This window comes from Leiobunum rupestre, chromosome 1, assembly GCF_980474605.1.
Source record: "Leiobunum rupestre chromosome 1, qqLeiRupe1.1.hap1, whole genome shotgun sequence".
Taxonomy (NCBI): Eukaryota; Metazoa; Arthropoda; class Arachnida; order Opiliones; family Sclerosomatidae; genus Leiobunum; species Leiobunum rupestre.
The window spans coordinates 4,550,637-4,575,033 of NC_143384.1; the positions used below are offsets into that span (position 1 = coordinate 4,550,637).

At 35.3% G+C, this 24,397-nt stretch overlaps 2 protein-coding genes across 2 annotated transcripts; one reads left to right on the forward strand and one right to left on the reverse strand.

The window, feature by feature from the left end:
- Positions 1 to 1,940: 1,940 nt before the first annotated feature.
- On the reverse strand, positions 1,941 to 18,653 carry LOC149960438 (uncharacterized protein C13G5.2-like). The gene is made up of 4 exons (XM_090176456.1): positions 18,574 to 18,653; positions 10,121 to 10,210; positions 8,600 to 8,910; positions 1,941 to 2,186 (listed from the first exon to the last, which is right to left on the reverse strand). Exons 2-4 carry the CDS (start codon positions 10,188 to 10,190, stop codon positions 1,941 to 1,943), a joined length of 627 nt encoding a protein of 208 aa, XP_090032582.1. The 5' UTR covers positions 10,191 to 10,210; positions 18,574 to 18,653.
- A 243-nt stretch (positions 18,654 to 18,896) lies between these two features.
- LOC149960439 (uncharacterized) lies at positions 18,897 to 23,810 on the forward strand. Its single transcript, XM_090164086.1, has 3 exons — positions 18,897 to 19,005; positions 20,462 to 20,699; positions 20,838 to 23,810. Exons 2-3 carry the CDS (start codon positions 20,612 to 20,614, stop codon positions 21,125 to 21,127), a joined length of 378 nt encoding a protein of 125 aa, XP_090020212.1. The 5' UTR covers positions 18,897 to 19,005; positions 20,462 to 20,611; the 3' UTR covers positions 21,128 to 23,810.
- The last annotated feature ends 587 nt before the right edge of the window (positions 23,811 to 24,397 follow it).

Here is a 24,397-nt window from a genome sequence, read left to right on the forward strand (position 1 = left end):
TTGTAGAGGAGATCTTCTTTTATTTTCATCTCATCTACAATTAATGAGAAGTACTTTTGATGTTCTGCTGAGCCTTCCAAATCAATTTTGGCTTTCATTTCTAAAATAGTTTCTTTCGAAAATCCACTTTTGCAAGAAAATTCAGAAGCATAGTCTAAAAGCGTTCTACGAGAAGGAAGAGGTAGAATTTCACGTAATGTCTCGTATGCAGAAGAAGATTTGGTACGTAAGTAGAGGCACCATTTAATAATGGCTGGGTGCCATTTCTTTGGTTTCCTTCTATTCATTTTCAATAGTAGACCTTTATGTAACTTGAAAAACCCTAAAGGGAAATGTCTCCATAGGTAACCGATTTGCCATGGCAACCAAAAGTGTTTTTTCAACAAAAAACGGAAATGTTTCCATTCAATATAACATGGGAATCTGACCAATCTAAAAATTTTAAGCGATTTCGATTTTTTTCGTTATTTTTTATTTATATTTTCTGTTTTTAACATTTTCAAAAATTATTTTTTTTTTAAAAATTGGTCAGATTCCCATGTTATTTTCTTATTTTCAATGGGACAATTTCCATTTTGTGTTCTCAAAAACATTTTTGGCTGCCATGGCAAAACGGTTGCCCATTGAATAAATTCCCTTTAGGGTTTTTCAAGTAACATGAAGGTCTACGAAACCCCCTAGTTTGAACAAAATCGGTGTGTTACACCTCGGGTGGTCTCCTTGTTAGTTTTGCCTCTACGGCAGCCGCATCGTCAAAAGGTGGTGTCGATGGATTAATTCATAGTTCCACCAAACTATTATGATTAATATCTCAAATATCAATACAAGTTTCCAGAAACCAATTGTTAGAAATATATAAAGTTTATTCCGTACTCAGTTCTAATTCAAGAGCTGTCTTGTGTATAGCATCCTACTTCTTATTCGTTACATCAAAAGTGACACAATTACCCACAAGTGTGACAATTCCAGTAATTTCGTATGCTAAATTTTTAATGAAGGTTCGACTCGTGATCGACCACATAAAAGACTATTTATTTTTGCCTTTCTGGATCTTTTTTTAGTCTATAGTATTTTATCGTAGGTAGATGGCGATAGCATCTCCACAGATCGACGAAAATTCAAAAAATACACTTACTTTGACCCATGCTACTTACCCGAGGTGATAATCACCGATTTTGTTGAAACTAACAATTGTAAGTGGGTGTGTAGAACTTATGGTAATACCAAATTTCACAAAGGTAAAAGTTGAAATGGGCATTAGTTTTGCTACGGCAACCGGAAATGTTTTTGACTACACAGTATGTATATTTTTCCATGGAAAATAACATGGGAATCTGCGTACTTCTAAGGGCCCCCTGTAAAAAAATAATGATAGAAATTCTAATTAAAATTGTTAATTTTGATCAAATTCAAACAACTTCATTCCATTGTATTAATTTCGATAAAATTCATTTATTATCGTCGATTCGGCGATTAGTTGGCAAATACAACTTTTTTATCTCCATTTTTGCCGATTCTGATCAATTTTTACATATTTTGATCAAATTGACCAAAATGCATCAAAATATCATAAAATTAATTTAATTTGTCAATTTTGATCTAGTTTTTTGTTTTCAAATTTTTCAAAGTGCTTAGATTCTCATGTTTTTTTCAATGGGAAAATATACATACTTTGTTGTCAAAATCATTTTCGGTTGCCATGGCGAAACTAATGTCTATTGCAACTTTTACCTTGGTGAAATGTCATGTTAACATAAGGTCTACATACCCACCTAGTTTCAACCAAATCGGTGATTATCACCTCGTATAATTTGGTTTTAGCTTCCTTCCCTCCCCAAGGCATACTTTCCCTTCTCCCCGCCCAACTTGTATTTGGCTCGTAACATTCATTAAGAAATAGGTTCGATTGACACACTTTTGGTTACATGGATTGGGCATCGTTATAGGTAGCATCTAACAATTGTGATGACTGAAATACAAAGAATGTCCATAGTACCTCCCATTGCGCCAGTCCACCCTCCGGCAGATTGGGCAACTGCCTCGACGGAATTACGGGTGGTTCCTTGTTGGACATCGTCGTTAACAGATTTCCCAATAAAAACGCATTCGACGGCCAAAACCACGGGTAAGGCCACTTGGTTTATTTGATTAATCACTTGTGCCGTCTTGGCCGTACCTTGGACCACCTACACAATAATAAAAACACTTTTACGAATCGGTAATTAGGAGGGCGCAGGTATAGAAAGGATTTTTACTATTGTAGTTCAGAGGTGTACTGTGTTTAGTTGTGTACAATATCATTTTAAAGGTCACTACTGTTTTCTTTCAGTATATTTATGTGTAAAACATTTCGAAGGTTGAGATAGGGAATTTCAAGGTTGGGACAGGCATTTATTAAAGATCGAACATTTGAGCACCAGCCACTGCTGGATTTTCGTCCACTAAGCGTGACGATTTGCATTTATTATAGTAAACCATCTACTTAGCAGACGGAATTGTAGCAGTTTATGAGCTCCTCAAGTTGGATGTCCCGTGGCTCTTTGTAAATTGAAAATGATAATATAAATTTGAAAACTTACAGCTCAGGTGCTTAATTGTTCGAAGCCAAAGTCAGGAAAGGAAACTTGAAACATTTTGGAAATATAATATTTGTGTCAAGTGAGTTGTGAGACCAATATGTCAGGTTTGAATGAGCTCCCCAGTAGCAATTGTCGCCTGCCCGACGGGGCCGATTTTCGGTTGGGCCGACTGTCTGACGGCGACTATTTCTTGGCCAACATACAGTCGGGAAACTACTCTTTTGACTGGTAGTATGTCCGCCGGAATTACAGTCGGAGAAACTATTCTTACCGCAAAGAAATTCATTTCCGACTAACAATGGGTAGGTATTACGACTCAATATGGCAATGATTTGAAAAGTCGGTAAATTGTATTTTTACCGTCTACAAAGAGACCTTTAATGCAACGGTCGGCCGACTGTCGGTAAACAGGCCCGAAACAAGTATATCACCGACATTTATTTGAACAATCGGTAAATTGTAATTTTTACCGTCCACAAACTTTGGACTCTTAACCAACTGTATTTCGGCGCCTATGTGCTACTGTGGCTGCTTCTGAGTTCAAATTGCGTTTTCAAAAAATGCCCATTTGGGCACCAATTTTGAAACTTTAAGGCCCTTCCTTAGCCACAAAGTACCGATTTCTGCCACTAGATGGGGACACAGTCGATTATACAGACTAAAGAATCGTACTAAAGAATAGTACGGGACAGATAAATAATGGGCGGATACCCGCCATATGATTGATTGACATGTTAAGCCGATTACATCCCCCTTGCCAATTGATATATCCCTAGATGACAAAGGACGATAGCGAAAATACATGTAGGATGGATTTTAGTAAAGATTAGAAACAGCGTCCTTTGACACTGAAAGAACAAGGGGAGTCCTCTCCGGCGATAATACAATATAGAAGGTCATACGGAATTTCCAAGAAGAGAGCATTTTGAGGTTTGTTTAGAGAGCGAAGAAGGGATTAAAATACAAATAAAATATACAAAAATACATTCTTTACTGTTTACAATATTTAGGTTACAAATTTTAGATTTTTTTTAAGTTTACATATAATTTAATTTTAGATTGACATTTAATTTTAGATTGACATTTAATTTTAGACTTACATTTAATTTTAGACTTACATTTAATTTTAGACATACATTTAATTTTAGACATACATTTAATTTTAGACATACATTTAATTTTAGACTTACATTTAATTTTAGACTTACATTTAATTTTAATCTTACATTTAATTTTAGACATACATTTAATTTTAGACTTACATTTAATTTTAGACTTACATTTAATTTTAGACTTACATTTAATTTTAGACTTACATTTAATTTTAATCTTACATTTAATTTTAGACATACATTTAATTTTAGACTTACATTTAATTTTAGACTTACATTTAATTTTAGACTTACATTTAATTTTAGACTTACATTTAATTTTAGACTTACATTTAATTTTAGACTTATATTTAATTTTAGACTTATATTTAATTTTAGACTTATATTTAATTTTAGACTTACATTTAATTTAAGACATACATTTAATTTTAGACTTACATTTAATTTTAGACTTACATTTAATTTTAGATTTACATTTAATTTTAGATTTACATTTAATTTTACATTGGTTTGAAACGAGCAGGAAATTATTCATAACATATCTTGGTCATCTTAATTCACAATGAGCTACTCAATAGCGAGAAAATATCAGTACCAGATATACGAGATACACACTCGACCTAAAATAAACAATTTTATTTCACTTTTTCTTCTTCGAGACGCAGCCAGCAGACTAGACGTCTGCTGGCTTCCTTTTTCTCGACTTTAATTTCCCCTGTTCTTGGGCGATTTTAATGTATGGAGGATCTCGACACTTTTTATGTAAAGGCACTTGAGGATCCATTATTTCCGGTAACATGCAATCCATATAAAATGCCCTCAGTTTTGGCAACATAGTTTGGGTCCACAATCGTTCGTCTTTCTCTATTTCTTCGACGAATAACTCAGTGTCTTCGTCAACATACAAAACAAAGAAGCATTTGTTTTTCCCAGTAATATTCAATTGACCTTGAGCCTGGAAGTAGTACAGGTGGTTTCTTTTCAACTTTAATTTCTCGTTAACCAATTCCAAGCAAAAGCTCCTGTTTTTTTGGGCATGATCTTCGAGTTTTCGCCCTTTGGTGGCATTTCTAGCTGAAGGCACCGTTTTTATTTCTACAATCGCGTCGTTGTTCGTGAAAACCGCGTCGGGGCTAGCACCCAAGAACCCGTTTTGTAAATCCACATATAGGCCGCTCATTCGAGTTAGTACTTCGTTTTCATTCATTTTGAATTCTTTTTTATATTTTTCCTCGAACTTCAGAAGTGCTAACGATTCATTTTTTTCCCCATACTCGGTATTAGGGTTGCTAAACCCTTGAGGGTAAAGCAATTGCTTTACCAAAGTATGGCAAGAGGTTTTTGGCAATCGTTTTATTACCTTTCCAAAATTAGACGCTGTAAGTCTATTTTTCTTGTTGTTGTCGTAAACCTGGTTCCCATGCTGACCACGGGACATTATTTCAATGTTGTCCCTCTGCTCCTCGGACACTTGCAAGCTTTGTAAAAGACTGCTTCCTGAATCTCTAAGGTGACCAAGCTCTTCTTCGGTCAAAGGGGGCTGTTCCGCTAGAGGCCCGTAGTCCGTGTCTATTGGTAATGGTTCGGTTCGTTTTCTGGAATATTTTTGACCCGATTTCGAAAACAATCGCTTTGAGGCTAGAAATCTTGGTCTTTCTCCATGTGCCGCTTGAAATACAGCCCGGGACTTCTCCCCGCGAATTTTTTGTATGGAGATCTATGGAAACTTTCGTCCCCTTTTTGGTACGAAAGTCCTGAAATCAGGCATCGCCTGTTGTAACCACCATTCTGTGAATAATTTATTCTTTTTCCAGCGGTGTACTTCGCGACTTTACTCATGAACATTTCAGCACGGTTACTCGTTTCGTTCATGTACAGGCGGTCGGCTTTCAACTTTATCCTGTCAAGTAACACCATTACTTGAGCGTAAAGTCCCGATTGCTTCAGTTTATTAACTAAATTTTGGCCTTTAGCTTTGGTTTCTTCCGTAAGAGGCTTTTCTCCAGTCCGAAATTTGCAAAAGTAAACTCTGCAATTATCGTGAACTCCAAAGACGTGCAAAGGTCCATTAGCTAAGTCTCTTCGTAGATCGTCAGCTGTTCCTTTGTTTTTTGACACGTACGTAATAGCGCTTCTGGCCGCCATGGTCAGTCGGGGAATTAGAGGTCTAAGAGTTTTTCGAGCGTCGCAAGGGTATTTGGTATCAGTCGCAATTTTGTGCAGGTGACCCGTGTAGTTTTTCACGCAGTGGTTGGCGCATTCCAATTTGGTGACCTTTGCTCCGTACGTGACTTCTTTCTTGATTTTGCTATACACGCTCGAGTCGCCATCGGCTATGGAACGGGTGTAACGCAATCCGTGCATTTCTGCACTGCGATTGAAGCATTTGACAATGATATCAGCCTCCATCGCCGACGTTGAAGCAGTCCAATTTTTTAAGCAGACATGATCCTTATCTGGTTCCGCACCCAGTGCGCATTTGTAACAGTATTTGTTACGAGTGTCTTGGTCTAATATCTTCTTAGTTCTATGACCAATAACCACCAACGTCCCAGATTTTGCATTGTAGTTATGGCCGTAAGAACGTTTGCTGTAGCCACCGTCGCAAATGACAGTTACGCACTTCATTATTTTCAATCGCCAAGCGTCTCTCTTACTCTCCAGCTCGTTTCATTTCTAAAATCAACTGGTCTCTCCAAATACCCTCTAGCGATTTCTCGATCTTATTATATTTATTCCAATTTATGGTTGGGATGTTCATCGTGGATAGAATACCAGAAAGTAAGGTATGTCCTGCTCCAGCTGTAACGGTGCCCCAGACTGCATTTGCATTTACTCCGGGCTTCGAATTTCCAGAATACCGTTTTACAGAACGTCCACACGACGATCATTTGAAAATGAAACTACTCCGAAGACCTTCTTTTAGCTCGTCCACCCATTCCAATATACCCATTGTGCAAACACCACTCAATAACAAACTTAATCTCTACGATCCGATAGCCTTCCAGTGTTGACTTTTCAATAATTACTTGGCCATCTTTTGGTTTATCAGTAAAAGCAGACCTACAACCACCACAAATAGAAAAATAGTGGTTATAATAATTATTTGGGCTTAGGAGAGGTTTTTAAAGTCCAGTACATGTATGTGAGAAATATGATTATGGTAAAATAAAATAAAACTTCGTTAAATTTGAACATTTAATATTTTTATAAAAATAAAAAGATGATATTTACAATTAAAGCCTAACCGGTTTCGTGGTTCTTATTTCCTGGTAATATGGAGCTAAGCATCTAGACGTTTATTATAAATATCATCTTTTGATATTTATAGAAAAAATTAAATTTGCAAATTTAACGAAGTTTTATTTTCTTATAATCATATAATTATTATTATAACGTACCAACTAGATACCCCCCCCCCCCCGCCAAAAAAATGTATTAAAATAAATAACTTCTACCAACCAGATTTACTTTAGGTATTGATAATAGACAGTTTCAGTAAACCAATTTCTTGGCGGTTACGAGAACGTAAGAAACAATAGTGTTACCTGAATTCCAATTGTCCTAAATCAAACTGGGTTCGTTTGGGAGTCAAATCCAAATTTGGCGCCGAAGTGGACGGCACACACAGATCGTATTCGGGATTCTCCAAATTTGACGCAATGGTCTGCTCCGCGTTGTTCAAAACGGAATAAGAGTGAACTACCGGCGAAAACACGGGCTTCTCAGAGTTATTATAAAGAGCGATAGTAGATTCATCTTCTGCAGATTGAGGGTCAACCTCTGTGTCATCAGATCGATTCGGTACGCAATGAGATTCAACTACTGTATTCTCAACATATTTTTTCTTTAGATCTCTAAGTCTACACGCTTTCGCACGTGTCGTTCTACACCGGATACGAGAACGAGCAATTCTCCTATTACCCATAGATCTAAATACTTGAGAAATTAAAAATTTCAAAAAAATTACAAATAATTTTTGAAATACGCTTTTGTACCGAAAGAGAAAACTAGCCAAATATGTTTCTATGCAGAAAACACCGGACAGAGTGAGGTTGATATTGTCCCCCCTATAATTGAATACTGACGTTCTTGTCGATTTCCCGCTGAGAAGATTATGCCTATTGTTAGTCCCCCCGAGCTGTCAAATTCCTTAGGGGGTCAAATAGCTTGCCCTTCTGCGTGAAAAACTCCGCTCTTCGACGTTTTTGGAACCCTATGTCCCTCTAGCGGTACTAGCTCGAAGCTCTTTGCAATGTTTATTCAATGGAGACCTCGCTTGTCTTGACTCGGAACAGTTAGACGCGAAAACTAATTAACCAAAAATTTTGCGCGATACTTGTAAAAATAGCGCACTTTGCACCGCATATGCTAACGTATTTCTTTTAAGGATGAATTCAAAATAAATGACAGTTTCAAGCGTTTTAGAATAGGGTAAGATCGACCAAAAATTTAACTTTTGACTTTTAACTTAAATATCTTTAAAACTAATTATAATAACGGAAAACGAAATATGTTAGCATCTGGTCAATATTGTTCTTAGTCAGCCAAGACCTTTTACCACCGTTTCAGATGGACGCTTTTCTCTTGTAGTTGTTCCGAGTGTTAGCAAGTCGAGGGAAAAATTAATCAACTTTAAATTAAAATAACAAGTAAACCTTAAGCCCCAGAGAAACAAATGTAGCATATACCTATAGAGTGAACATTTGTTTCTAATATATTTGAAAACTATTTCGCTAAACTATATGAACAAAACGTTATAACGATTTTGGAAAAGCGTGAAATCAGGTTTTTGCTAAGGAAGGGCCTTAAGAAAAAGTCGTGAAGGGAAACTTAAAACACTTGAAATATAATATTTATCTCAAATGGATTGGATAAAATGAACAATATTGTTATCCAATTGCTTACTTGAGTAGAACCATTCGGCATCCATACGTGCGGATCCTTTCGGAGACCCGCGATTTTTGGGTTAATGTTGATATGTTCGTACGGAACCTTCACTCCGTGCGGTTTATCGAAACGAACAATCCAATGTTTGGTTCCCTTATCAAGCACTCTGACCACACTGGATCCTGTCTCCGATGCGCTGTACTTAATAACATATTTGCATCCTTCTACAACATTGAAGATTTTGACTCCTTTAATTAATCCATTCACTGCTTTAAATGTTCTACCGCTAGTCCACGAAGAGTTATCCGGAGAAGCTAACTTCGAGTTAGCTGAAATTGGAGTAAAAGGTCACACCGTTATTGGAATCATAATTCATCATTACTATAACACTATCTGGTCAAGAACCTCAAAGGTCACACCGTTATTGAAATCATAATTTATCATTCATATAACAATATCTGGTCAAGAACCTCAAAGGTCACCCCAATATTGGAATCATAATTCATCTTTCATATAACACTATCTGGTCAAGAACCTCAAAGGTCACACCGTTATTGGAATCATAATTCATCTTTCATATAACACTATCTGGTCAAGAACCTCAAAGGTCACACCGTTATTGGAATCATAATTCATCTTTCATATAACACTATCTGGTCAAGAACCTCAAAGGTCACACCGTTATTGGAATCATAATTCATCTTTCATATAACACTATCTGGTCAAGAACCTCAGAGGTCACACCGTTATTGGAATCATAATTCATCTTTCATATAACACTATCTGGTTCAGAACTTCAAAGGTCACACCGTTAGGGGAATTATAATTCATTCATATAACACTGCCATGTCAAGAAACTCAAAGGTGAAACCGTTATTGGAATCATAATTCATCATTCATATAACACTTTCTGGTCAAGAACCTCAAAGGTCACACCAATATTGGAATCCTTATTGAGTATTCATATAACACCATGTTTTCAAGAACCCCAATCAAAATTTAGCATTTATACAAGGTGTTTTTTTGGTCGCACCAGTGATTTTTATGAAACTACTTAAGGTAGAAATTAAAAAAAATTATGACTAAGTAAATACACCGACATTGATTGGTGAAATCTCATCGTTTTCGGAAAATATTTTCACGCTTTTAGAAAAATTAGTTTTTCACCACTAACATTGTGCTAGATCAATTTGGTCACTTGAGAATTGGTAAAGCATCATCTGAAACTACGAAAACCTTTGGTTCGACGGAAAATGACCTACTTTTCACTTGAAAAATTGACTAGTTGGGCAATTTAATTACCCATCAATATTTAAAATTTCTACTTTATGTAGTTTTTGTAAAAAAATACTTGTCAGAACCAAATAAAACACCCTGTATAATACTATATTTTCAATAATCTCTGGGAATGGGGATTACCAAAATGAATGATAAAACATATTTCGTGGAGTCACACGATAGATGTTGCCAATCAGGACGATAACACCTACCTAAAAAGAGGGTATGTTTACGGAGTACGGACAACATTTATTTACTAACCTTCACCCGTCTGTAAATCTGGGAAAGCGATTTTCTTCAAATGACCGTATAACTGTTGAAAAACGTCCATGGTAAACGTGGCAGAGAAATCTGAAGATAAATATATTTCAAATGCAAAATGGAAAATTATGAGACCACTATTGAGGCAAACGAGTATGGGTCCGCGTTGGGACAAATCCTGGTTTTAATTTAAATTCATTTTTCCAAAATAGTTTTATGCAACTATAGAAAGAGGGCGGGTAATTGTAATGGTCAACAAGTGAGAAATGACTGAAACTTGACCTTCGTTGCTAGGGTTCTACTCCATTTACGTCTACATGTTTAGTCTGCCTTAATTAAACCCTAAATTTGAGTACGAAATTACTAAAATTCTGAGCGTGGAATCAACATAATTCTTTTTGAAAATATTCATTTTCAATTATATTTTAAAAGCAGTCTTTGGTTTACGCCATTTATTAAAGCATGGTTTAAACCATGGCCAGCTTTGATCTCTCGCGCTATAGAGGCCAACCCATCCGTTGAAGTTTCTATGTTAACCTACGAGCAAAAATATCAGTATGGTTTGAGTACCCTAGCGGAATATTATTTTTTTAGAGTAGTTTTGGCATTGAAGTATGAGTGCAGCGCCACGCTCGTTATAGGCTTGTTCACGGAATTTCGGCGAATGGGTTGGCCGCTATAGCGCGAGATCACAGTTGGCCGTGTTTAAACCAACCAACCTTATTATTTGTCTAGACCAAAAACACATTTCAAGTGGAAAAGACCAAATGTACTCTTTGATGTTAGTAGTTTATACGAGCCTTAAAGCACCACCTGTATTATGAAAAGGACCCTATTATTAGAGATGGCCATTAATCTATCCGATTCTTCGAAAAACTCGACTTTACTGGTGCCATCTATTTATGGTAAGAATGCATTCATTCGACCTTAATTTGTTTCCATGTAATCATTTTGTGAATCAAGTTATTGGTGTAGTTAAAGGGCCTTAGAATGAAGAGAAATACGTTACAATTTCACAGTTTTAACAAATAAAACGATAAATAGATAACTGAATACTAAATGAAACTAAATTCTCAATTTTGTATTTTTTCTACCATCAGAACGTATTTGATCATTTAATGAAACAGAAAAATTCGGATTAATCGACGAATAATTACGGAACTTATTTTAACGTAAGACATTTTAACATCCGCCATTTTGCAAAAGTAGGAAATTTCAAATTCATCGGCGAATAATTTCGGCGGTTATAGCATGGACTCTTAAATTTAGAGTCCATGGTTATATAGCATTATGAGATATTGATATCCGCCTTTTATTCGGTCAGATACAGGGTTGCCACAAAATGTTCAGATTCAAATTCCCTGACTATTCCCTGTTTTTCCTGAGCATTTTAAGAGATTTTACCTGACTTATTAAGGCCAAAATTTTTCCTTTATATTTTACTTTTTTCAGAAGTTAATAAATTTAGATGGACTTATATTTCAGTAAAAAGGTTATTGCAATGTTGAAAAAATTAGCCAAACAATCAAGGAAATAAATGATAATCGTGGAATTTGTCATAGATCTAGAGTTAAATTACCTTCAAAAAGTGCCAAGATAAAATTGAATTCCCTGACTTTTCCCTGAATTTTTACCAATTCTTAAAATTCCCAGACATTTCCCTGTTTTCCCTGACGTGTGGCAACCCTGGATAATGTAATGTAGAAAATTTAACATAAATCGGCGAATCATTTCGGAAGTTATCGCATCGTAAGATATATTTAATTTCATATTCCGCCCTATTTCAAAACGGCGTCGGATTTCTATGAGTATCTATAGTACTAATTCATTCCGGCAGATTATGTAACGTAGAAAATCTCAGATTAATGGCATACCAAATACCGAACTTATCGCACCATGATTTATATATTTATACCCGCCATTTTATAAAACGTCGCCGTATTTTTATCGAAATCTAAAAGGCGGTTTATATCGTTCAGATAAGGTAATGTAGAAATTTTCAGATTTATCGGCGAAAATATATGGCAGTTATCACAGCATAAGTTTTACAATGAAATATTTTGTATTATACTTAAAATGACGCCGTATTTATTCAATTTAGCTCGTGTTCACCCAAAATAGTTTTTATTCACTCTAATTAGTGCAAAGTAATCCAAAAATGTAAAATTTACTTTTTTCATTAAAAAACTAAATATTTTTTTATGTTTTGCATAGAATTAGAATTAGCAAAAGTAAATAGGGGGAGAAAGTCTGGCACTTGGGTCCAACCGCACGACGTCTTATTTGAGGGGTAAAACTTTTGGGCTTCGGAAATGACTTCCCCCTCGCCTCTTTACAGGGACAAAAAGGTATCGGTTGTACTCCGCCACGATGAAAAATAGTTATCTATAAAATACGTGAATATTAAACTTTTGCTTTCGATAATTTGGTTAATTTAGTTCCTAAATAAAGTAGATATATGATAGAAACTAAAATGCGACATTTTAATAATAATAACATGACCTTTGAAAAGAAATAAATCGTAACTAGAATAACGCTCACTTAAATCGTGGAGAGCGTGACGCCATCTAAGAGCAGAGATCGGGACTAATTGGTATATCTACGATGTTAAGGCCTAACAATTTGCAAGTTTAACTGAAATAATAGCTATAGCTACGAGCTTTTGTTGTTTATTTTACAATTGATATAGTAATTATTGATTAAAATCAACCATTATCGAAGGAAATAATGGTCAGCATTGGACAGAGAGACTATTGGAAATCGCGAGGCGGTAACATGGTTGCCAGGGAATAAAATTCCAAATTTTCATCTTGTGTGCGAACCGGAATACCACAAATGCACTACTTCGCGCGTAATGTGCTATCCTTATTGGTTAGAAATATAACGTGATCACTAGTTCTTTAAAAAGGGTGTCAAGCATGGTGGAAGGTAAAATCTGAAGGCAGTCATAGTCTTTCTCCCTCTATTTACTTTTGGAATTAGTCATTTTCCCATGTTATTTTACGTAGAATTTTTTCATATTAAGTTGTCAGAAACATTTTTAGTTGCCATGGCAAAACGGAAGCCTAGCGTAAGTTTTCGTTTTAGCTTTTTACATGCTAAATCTATGTCTAACAATCCCCCAAGTTTGAACAAAATTGGTGAGAACCACCTTGGGTCGTCTCATCGTTAGGCCGTAGACGTAAGGAGAGAGTAGGCTTGTGCATGCCCTAAAAAGTGCTTTGTCATAGGCATAGAAATAGAAATGAGACTAGAACCAATGCGCTATCCGGTGATCTCAAGGAAAACGGGCAAGCTAGAAGGCTGCCATGAGAGTGGAATCGCTACTAATACACGCAGGAGTGCGCCATATATTAAAACCAATTGAAGCTTTAAATTTTTTTTAATAGATGGCGTGCTCAAAAAATACTGGCGATTCCACTCTCATGGCCTTATAACTCGTACATCTCAGTACAATCTATTCGTGCTAAGGCTGTGCGAATAGTCGGTTTTGGGAACCATCGGTCGGATCGAATTTCGAAAATGACCGAATAATTGGACCAAATTTCGTGACGTTCAAAAATTCAGACCAAATTAATTTTTTATCATATTATTCTATCAAATACCAAATTTTAGTTTGAAAAAAGTTTTTAGTGTATTAAAGTATTTAAAGGGAGCAGTATTACCGTTGCGTATGATTTAGTAGGTTTTACCAAGCTTAGAAAATACGTCGCTTCTGCCTTTCGCTAATATCGCTAATGAGTAAAACGATTAAAATACAGCTTCAGAAAATAAGACACTTCTCGATTTTTTTCCCACAAACAACCTCACGTCAGTAGCAGCTTACCTAATACTCTAGTATCTACCCACTACCTAGTAGTAGCTGCCGTTTGACCTTTCTTTAGTTAAATTATCTTAAGAGTTCCAACTAGTCTAGATCACCAATCCCAAAATGGTTTCTTCCACTCTATAGTGTATAAATCTACTTCATAGTTATCTTGTGCCCATATAATTCATTCCTGTATACAAAAGTCAAGATAACTTGCAAATTTAAATATTGTTTGCTTCGTCACTCGTGACCTTCGGTTGCATGGCTCTAGGTTTTTTGTTTACTAACTTAGTGCCCTCTGGTGGTAAAACTTTTATGCAAATACCAAATCTATAACTATAAGCATGCGTAACGGTATATTCCCATTCGATCGAAATCCCATTCGACCGAATTCAATATGTTTCCGAAATATAGCCCAAAAGGCGGATTCGGTTCATTGGGACCTTTTGTTTTGTTTTTTACTTCTGCCCCGAAATATAGCAGGGTACGCAAAAAACGTTATACCTAAACAAAATTGCTACAGGTGTACTAACGGTAAGGTTAGGTTAGGTTAGGTTAGGTTAGTCTCTCACTTCCCTAGGGTGGCGCGCTTTTATAAATATATTTATGATTTGAACTTTTTATTTATATCAAGAATACAATAATAACTAGATTTATTTACCGTTTTGTTTAAGCGAAACAAATAATCATTCTTAATGTACAAAAAACCCCCTTTGTGAGCTATTTTCTCCATTTTAGCTAACTGGCTCCAATAAGACTATCAACACTTATTTATATAAGAAGTAAACCTTTTTAAAAAACGTCTCATAAAAACGAAATTTGATGTAGGCCTACTATAAAAAATAATATAAACGTGCAAAATTGGGCTGTAAACCGCACAATTGGGGTATTTTCGATCGATTGGGACTCAATGTTAAATCGTTTTCGAACGAATGGGATTTCGGTCGAATGGGATCAAAGCATATGTAACATAATTACTTATGAGTATGCCACTGTACCTTTATTCCATTCGAAAAAATCATCACTAACGGTTTGTTTCACCACGAACCAGTAAAAAAGTGGACTACCTTAGATTTTAACCTTTTTATTCATCCTAGTAATTTTGGGAGTTACACTATTGGCTACTAACATATGTAGCTAATGGGAAACCTCTAAATTGCGAAGGGATTTTAGTCAGCTCAATGTCTCTTTATTGAAATTTATAAACTTACTCGGTTTGTGCAGACTGAAGTTAAAAAATGAAAAGTTTAGTAAAATAAAAGGTTGGGGAAAATGACCAATACGGTTCGGTTCGAAAATGGAACAAGTCGTCGAAGTGGGATATTCCACCAGCGTTATAAAAACCCATACCAAGCCTAGAAAAGTTAGGTCTAGGCTTAAAAGAATCTGAAAAGAATCCAAACTTGTAGATGCCCCAGAAAAGCTCAACCTGAATTTAAGCTATTTTTGCCAATAAACCAGCTTTTTAATTAGACAATGCAAATTTATTTTGGAATCTGAGTCTCCGAAAACTTCATTAATTTGCATAATAATTGCATTAACAGCACCTGACAGTATATTGTAGTTCATTTTAGCTCCTAAGCCTTGGTTGTTCTCACCGGTTTGTTTACTAAAATAATGGCCGTCGGTTTATCAGACCAAAGATAATCTAGACTACATGTACGTACCCTAGATTGGAAATGCGGCGAGTTTCCTACGGGCTCCCGTCTAACCACGCGGTTCCCTAGTTGCGGGGGGGCAAAGTAATAGCGAGGGGGTAAAAAGTCTGAAAAATTCAGTTCGGTTCAGTTTTAAATCTCGTAAAAATCGGGACTGGAGGACGAGGCCCGAGGTTTGGACCAAGTTTGATTTGAAGCGTAAATTTTCTTTATTTTACTAATTGGAATTTTATTTTACCAAGGTGTCAACTAAATACGGGAAAATCTTGTCAATTCAAGAGTTGTAATAACTATCACAAATCATCTTTAATTATAAGTTGGGTTAAATTGAAATTGTAGCGAAGTTTATTAATAACGTTGGTGCCTTCAATTGTAAATATGGACAACTAAGCCTAATGTAATGCTTCATTTGTCATCATTTTTTATTGGATTTGCCTTAATTAGAGATCGGCGTTTGAATAAGAAATTATCCAATTATTTATTTTTATTCATAACCGCAAATTATCCAAAAAATATACGAAAAAATCGATTATTTTTGTATGTTAAATCGTTGTTTATTTCTATAAAATGTTCATAAAAACAGTTAACCAAACGTTTTATGGTTCATCGAAATTTTGCCGGTTAATTTATTCGTTCCGCCGACCTCTAGCCTTAATTTTTTTTAAGCAAAGCTGTTTAAAAAGAATAAAAATATAGAAAAACATTTGAAATTATGCATTTAAAACTTATTTATACAAAAGGTAAATTAGGAGATTCAATCTCTTCATTGGGCAAATATATTAATTTTGAAGCATTTTTTAAAGTTTACCCCTGAGATTATATTTAAAACAAACAATTTATGACTACATCGATGATAATTAAAATTGTAGTACTACCCATTCGGCTTTTTAGATTTGGGTAGTTTATTTTGACAATAAGCGTGATCCCTTTTTAGCCCGAGGCCCGAACGAGGACCATATATTGAAGCAGACGAACCCGCTGAAACTTTTCAGACTAAACTTCCACCCCCACCTCTCCCACTAGGGAATCGCATGAGACAACGCATTTCGCGTACGTTTCTACCCCCTGATCAGACGTAGAGCTAATTGTGCGACGGCATAATCAGCATTTGAGATTCGATGACATCAAATATGACGTCAAATATTACGTAGGGTACGGATGACGCAATATCTGTGAAACAAACCGTTAGTGAAGAAATAGAACTAGTGGCATACTTATGAGTAATTATGTTACATAAGCTAGAAGTCTTAAAGTTTGTCCTTTTATTTATTTGTATGTCATGTTCCTAAAAACTCGAGAACGGTTTAACTCAATGTTCAGGGCCTGATTTACAACTAAACCCGCCTAATACCAAATACCTGACATGGTTATTAATCTAATTCAATTTTATTTTTATTTTACTCGACTTGGACTTTTGACTCTTTGCTTCCCTTATCTATTTATCCGGCTGGTCTCGGCTTTTAAATTTTTTTTCGACTTATACCCCTTTGCTTCCCTTATCAAATTTCCGGATGGTTCCGAACTTCCGACTTGCACCTCTTTACTTCCCTTATCTATTTTTCGGATCTATTTTTTTAATTGTCGCGTGGTAATGGGGCACATACGTTTTTACTTAGTCGACTGTCCGATTGGCTGTTACACGAAAGAACGCCGTATATTTACAGAAAGTCAATACGAATTTACCAAGAACTATAACAATTATTATATTTTGCACTTTCAATCACTCACATATTTCGTGTATCCGACTTTACTTCAAGTTGACTGAAATATAAAGTTATACATCTTTACAAAATCTGGATAAATTTACGACATTGTCCGTCCATGCGTAAATTTGCATTTTTATTTAGAGATTTTCTCTGGAAATACGACATATTTCGAGATTTTGGTACGTTTTGGATGAGGTAGGACTAATGACGAATTAGATTTAACGGCAAGATATTACTAAATTTTTAAAAACTGTGCATACCGAAAATGTGTTTTTTTTATGGCGAATTCAATTCGCTAGATACTAGGTAGGATTTCACTAGATACGATGTCCGTAGGTGGTTTTAATATATGCACGGTATGCACCCAGGAGGCGGGGAAACTCCTGAGTGTGGGATCGATTAATCTTTCAGTCGCTCTCCCTTGTTTAATTCGCACCACAAGCGACTATACTAGGTACTGTCGTCTAGGTAGCGTTATAGATGGCACAGCTAAATGGTACCTTTTCCAAAATGTTACTATTTACATTTAGTTCCTTGTTTTTATTTTGATGTTCAGTAAATGCATTTATTATACTTTAGTATATATAGTACAGTTTAACCATTTGGTGTAGCCATTTAGTTCCCACCACCAGTCCTGCGGTATCCATTATATTTACGGAGGTGAATCGACGATGTCAGTAGACGGCCGTGGTCGGAGTTAAGGGAAATACATACAGTCTTGAAATTTTTAATCAAATTTAAAAAATACTTGCGGCGGGTTTTTTGAATATTTTTTTAACTCCCCATGGTCTAATTAGACAGAATGAAGTTCCCCCCGTTGGCGTGGCCGTTACACATATCTCGCCCTGATTAATCAGTTATTGTGTTTGTGCTGGTGTCTAAGGCCTCGGGTCGACTCCGATGTGTGTGTATCGCAAAAAAAAAAGACAGAATGAAGTATTTTTTTTGGGGGGGGGGGGGTTAGGTTTTTATTTTTGCCTTCGGTTTGTCCAAATTTCACTGGGGTTTGTGTTGTTGTGCGTTCTACTGGTTCTCTTCAACTCAATTTTTCTTATATTAAATTTAGTAATATCTTGCCGTTAAATCTATTCCGCCATCAGTCCTACCTCATCCAACACCTACAAAGATCTTGAAATATGTCGGTATTTTCCGTGGTAAAAATTGCTGGCAAGTAACAATTTTACATTTATCCTATCTTTCTAAATAATAAACTGCCGTTAAAACTTTTTGCATTACTGTAATCCTAGACCAATAACAAACCAAAAAAAAAAACAAAAGTACCTGTTGTTAAAAAATCCCAAGTAAACTAATAGGTGTTTAATAACTACTCAACTTTTACGAAATGTGTCGCCAATCCGTTCCTCGAAACTCAAGAAAAGCAACTTACCAGAGTCCATTCGGCAAAATCTCAAATTGTCGGAAAAATAAAATATAGAGTACAGTAGGATACTCGATGCAGCTAAAAATAATTTTAGACCAAACTAAATCCAAATTAGTTTAAATTTGTCTTTACACAATAGAAACGAAATAGAAAAATCACGTTTTCAATGAGAAAAACCTTAATATAATTTAAAATATCCAAAAAAACTACTTTTAGACCGAAAAAGGGCGAAAAACCAATAATTTGCAAGAAACATAAATAGAAGGCAGTGCAGTTCCAGTCGGATTAAGAAAGGCGCGAACAATATCAATTGAATTTTTTCGAATCTTGGAGTGAGTATATCAAATCTATTTGTAAATTACGAAAATAATACTACAATTAACGATCTATCTAAAGATACCTTCTATAGAAATAAACCTTATAACGGCGGAGACACTACCAAAGAATAAAGGAGTTAAATCTGTTTCGCGTTTTTCGCCTTTAATTTTCTCAAATATGATATAAATTTACGTAGTTTATAGAAGACTTCACGATCTATCGAAATATATCACGTATAGACGTGTACCTCTTTTACGGGATAAATTTTGAATTAATTAATATTACCAAAGTATAATGGCGTTTACTATGTTTGGCATTAATTTTCTTAAATATGACACGGTCAAACTAATTTAAATTTACGTAGTTTATAGAAGACTTCACGATCTATTGAAATAGACCACGTATAGACGTGTACCTCTTTTAGGGGATAAATTATTAATTAATTAATATTACCAAAGAATAATGGCGTTTACTATGTTTCGCCTTTAATTTTCTTAAATATGACACGGTCAAACTAATTTAAATTTACGTAGTTTATAGAAGACTTCACAATCTATCGAAATAGACCACGTATAGACGTGTACCTCTTTTAGGGGATAAATTATGAATTAATTAATATTACCAAAGAATAATGGCGTTTACTATGTTTCGCGTATTTCGCCTTTAATTTTCTCAAATAGGATATGGTCAAACTAATTTAAATTTACGTAGTTTATAGAACACGACAAGGGGACATATCCTTCTGTTTCCGGCAATTTTTATCCCTCGTTTCCGCCCCCCCCCCTCTGGGAGTCTAGTAGGCTCGGGCACTTGGGCATGGGGGTTAAAAGGGGAAACAAACATGATATGTTTTTTTGGTATATATACCCCTTCCCAAAATGTATCTTTGTCACTTTTGATTGATTAATTTCGTTGAGTTTCTCTTTTGCGTTACTTCAGATTTATTTGAGCAATTTTTGGCAATTTTGTTTTCAGCTTTTTTTAGTTTGAAGTTTTAGATTTCGGTTTGTTTAGGTGTTAGTTTTAGAGTGATTGGGACCAAAATTGGAAGAATGTAAGTTATTCATTTTTGAACTACATGTATGGTATGGGTATAGTTTTGAAAAAAAAAACGCTTATTAATTTACATGCTTACTGCATCCGTGTTTATTCCTCAATATTTTAAAAGTAGTATAAATATACAATTGTTATGAAAAATCACAACTATTCGAGTAGTTTTCTAGTTTAAGTTGTGTTTTGAAATTATAGTTTACTCAGTAAACTATAATTTCTATTACAGATTTAGCTACTGCATATATATGTTCATTCATGCTGTAAACCTTACTGCATGAATGAACATTAATATGCTAAATCTATAATAATTAATGATAATAATCAATAATAATAATGATCAACAATAATGACGGGCAATATGATTATTGTTAATAATTATTAATAAATAAAAAATATATATTCTTCGCATTTTTTAAGGGATGTTAACTTTAAAATCGGGTCCGTATGGACTAGAGCTCGAGTGGTTGACGACATCATGGGTAACGAAACCACACTGGCACTATGGAGCGCTACTCGAGATAAGAAATTGTCCCCAAAGCTTTGTACCACTAATCCTCAGCACATTGGATGGGCGGAATTCGTAGTAACTACGTAAATGTTGAAAACAGCGAGGGTGCCTTTTTCTGTTACCAAAGAATTTACCAAAATTTTATAAGTACGTATTAATTTCAATGAAAGTAGTGAAATTCGTGAATACGTTTAAAATACTAAATACTTAATTTTAAGGCATTTTAATGACATTTTTTCAAACCTCTTTAATTTTAATGAAATTTATTTTAAATCTATCTCTCAGGCAAGGCTTGCTACAACATACTTTTCCCGAATTGCTCGGATGAGATAGCGAGGAAAAGGGCAATTGTCCATCAGCACGATGGATCAGTTTCAAAAAGAGCCAAACCAACGGGAATTTTGCCATTATTGAATAACAAAAAAGGAGACCTGTTGCTCGTTAAACCAAGATTGATTCAAGACGAAAATTTATGTCTATATTACTACAAGCTATTGGATAAAGAAATTGCTGATGGCGTTTTCTTTTCCTGGAAAAAGAAGTCACTTATTTCGCAGGCAGAATGGCACAAGTAAAAAGATCGGGACAGTGACAAAACATTCCGCGAAAACAAGTCGCTTATGGCAACGATGGTCTCACTTATAGTTTTTCGGGCAACACTTTTCCCGCTAAGCCGTGGCTCCCGGTCCTTGAAGACCTATGCGGAATAGTGTCGCGGATAGCGAAATGGAATTTTAACTTCGTGCTCGTCAATCGATACAAAGACGGACAAGGTTTCATTGGCGAGCACCAAGACGACGAACCCGATTTGTAACCAACGGCACCAATCGCGTCGATTTCTCTTGGGGGGAAAAAATAAAATTTGTTTTACGCCACCGAGACCTAAGAAATAAGAGACTGACGAAGTTAAAACCAAAAAGCTTAGATTTAGAACATGGTTCACTATTGTTGATGAACAATCCAACAAATACCTTAATACCAAAATCAAATGTTCCTGGAGCAAGAATTAATCTTACATTTAGAAACATTATCAAAACAAAAAAGAGCAAATGATTTTTTAAAACTACTAAAATTTACCGACCGATCAAAGACTTTGTAGCGGGCTAGGTTTAACTTCGAAGAATCTATAACTATAATGCTTAAAGTTTGTCCTTTTATTCGTTTATTTATTTATTTATTTATTTATTTATTTATTTGTATGTCATGTTCCTAAAAACTCGAGAACGGTTAGCTCTAGAGCTTTGAAATTTTAACTCAATGTTCAGGGCCTGATTTCCAACTAAACGCGCTTAATTCCAAATACCTGACATGGTTATTAATCTAATTCAATTTTCAGTTTTATTTTACTCGGCTTTGGACTTTCACCTCTCAGCTGGAGTTTTTGACGGAAAGGGCTTCTCTTAGTCACCCATAGGGGAGCGTCCATAATTTACGTGAGGGGTTTAGGGTAGGGAGGGGGTCGAGCTGAATCTCACCCAATCTCACGTGGAGGAGAAGGGGGGTTTCGGCAAGAAACAGTGTAAAATTGTGATAAAACTGGGTAAAATTGTGATAAAACTGGGTAAAATTAAGTAAAACATGATTATCCACTGAAATATGCCTAATCCTACACATTAACACCTTTGCGCCTAAATAAATTCAACGCAATCAAACGCAGATTAAAGGCGGATTCACATATAGCCTTCGCGCGCGAGATTTCGCTGGCAAATCACGTCGCGTGACTTGAATAGAATGGAAGTCATGGCGCATGGGCGCGTGCGCGAAAATTCGCTTGCGAACCGTATGTGTGTTTGGGACTTAACGTATTTACACTAAAAATACGAATTTTGAAAAATCTCACGTGATATTAGGGGGGGCTGTTTAAAAATGTCGCGCATTTAGTGAAAATTTTACTACTTTGTTGTTTATAGTCTTTCTTTAGTACCATTGATTCGGAAATATAACGCTGTCAAAATTATATTGTCAAAAAGTAAAAATATGTATAATTTAAACGCATGTATATGTATATGAATATTATTTGCTCATAATTTAGAATTAGTAAAAGGAATTCAAATGATTTTTCAGTCGGTCATTGGAATTTAAAGTCGGAATAGCTCTCCCAATTAACGTAGTGTCTAATACAATTCCGACATCTACTATCCCAGTTGAAGACTCTACAGGGGAGGGAGGAGGACGAGTCAAATCTCAGGACATCTCACTAAGGGGGGAGGGGTCGAAAAATCGCCAAAATCGCCTCACGTAATTAATGGACACTCCCTAGGCTCTACATTGACTGACAGGTAGATGGGGTCGAATTTGGGGGCTCTTCAACGGACTCAACACAAGTCATTTGGAAATTAAAACTCGAGAATTGTTAGCTCTCCCAAAACTACTTAGGAAGAATCATCAGAAGGAAATAAAAATACGAAGTTTTCTGAAGACGGTTTTGTTATGGTACCGTACTTTTATTACGTACAAATCAAAAATACCCCGGGCGAAGCCGGGTAATAAAGCTAGTAATATATAATTGTGACATGACCAAGCAATCCCACGCTACAACCTAATATAGATCCGGGTTCACGTCTGGCTTTCACTATTGGGGCCAACGTTAAACTAAATATTAAAACTAAAACTTTGTCTAGGGGTATGATTTGGATTAAATACTAGAAGGGATTAAAATGTTGCCAACTAAAACCTTTAATATTAACACGCTTATAAAATATAACACAACACTAACTAAAACTACGGTGCACCTAGATAATTGTACACTTCAACGACAATCCGGGAGTGAAAACCAAAACGACTTTTTCAAATAACCGTCGTTCCAGACCGACTTTAAAACGATATTTATATTTTATTTAAAAACACGAGATGCTTCAAATTCTCCGCGTGTTTTATCGAATGAGCGAATAGATTTAAATTAACAAATTGGCTAACGAATTTTGTTGGCACGTGCCCAATAGAATATAGTCCGAAACTTTTATAATGCTGGCAACGTTTTATTTACAATGATTTGAAGTTTCGAAAGGGGGCTAAAAGGAGTAACGGGAAACGTGAACGCCAGAATTTAATGGAATTATACCACAGTCGAGCGGGGATCGGAACTCGCTGCGCAGACAAGCACCAAATACCCCAACCACAACCTCTGAGCGACCAGCGCCCAGAAATATAGATTTCAACGACCGCGGAATTCCGGATGGCAGATATTATTAAATAAAAAACTAAAATAATTAGGAACATTTTGAAATAAACCAGAATTTCACGTTACAACTTAAAGAATTAAATTTATTTCACTGAATAAACCAATATTTTTTAAGAGAAAATCAAATTAAACTATATTACTATAGGGAGCGGAAATGATATTACACTTTACAATCATAAGCCTTTAGACTGAATCCTACAAATAAGTCTATACAAATAAAATTCTTTGTTTGTTGTTCTTTATGCACGTTCAAGATAATTGTCCGATTCACACGAAATTTAGCCTACGACCGCAAGACCGAAACGGCTGAGTTTCGCGGTGAAATTAGGAATTATAAATTTGATTTACCTGTATAACTGATAACTCAAAAAAGTAAAACTGTTCAATTCATTGTATTGAAAATCCATGTGAAGAAAAACCTTTTGTAAAGTATCGTTTAATTGATTTGCAATAATTTATCATTTTATTGTGAATTGTTTGTGTAAAAAGATTTGGTAGCTAATATTAGGAAAATATTAGGGGGAGTTTTACCTTTTAAATCTTTTTACAGAACCTATATTTGGATTATTTACATTAGGTACTAAAATTAAAATTACAAACTTAAACTAAAATTTATAATAAACCATAACCCTATAAAAATTTAAATATAACCTAAAATCCCCCC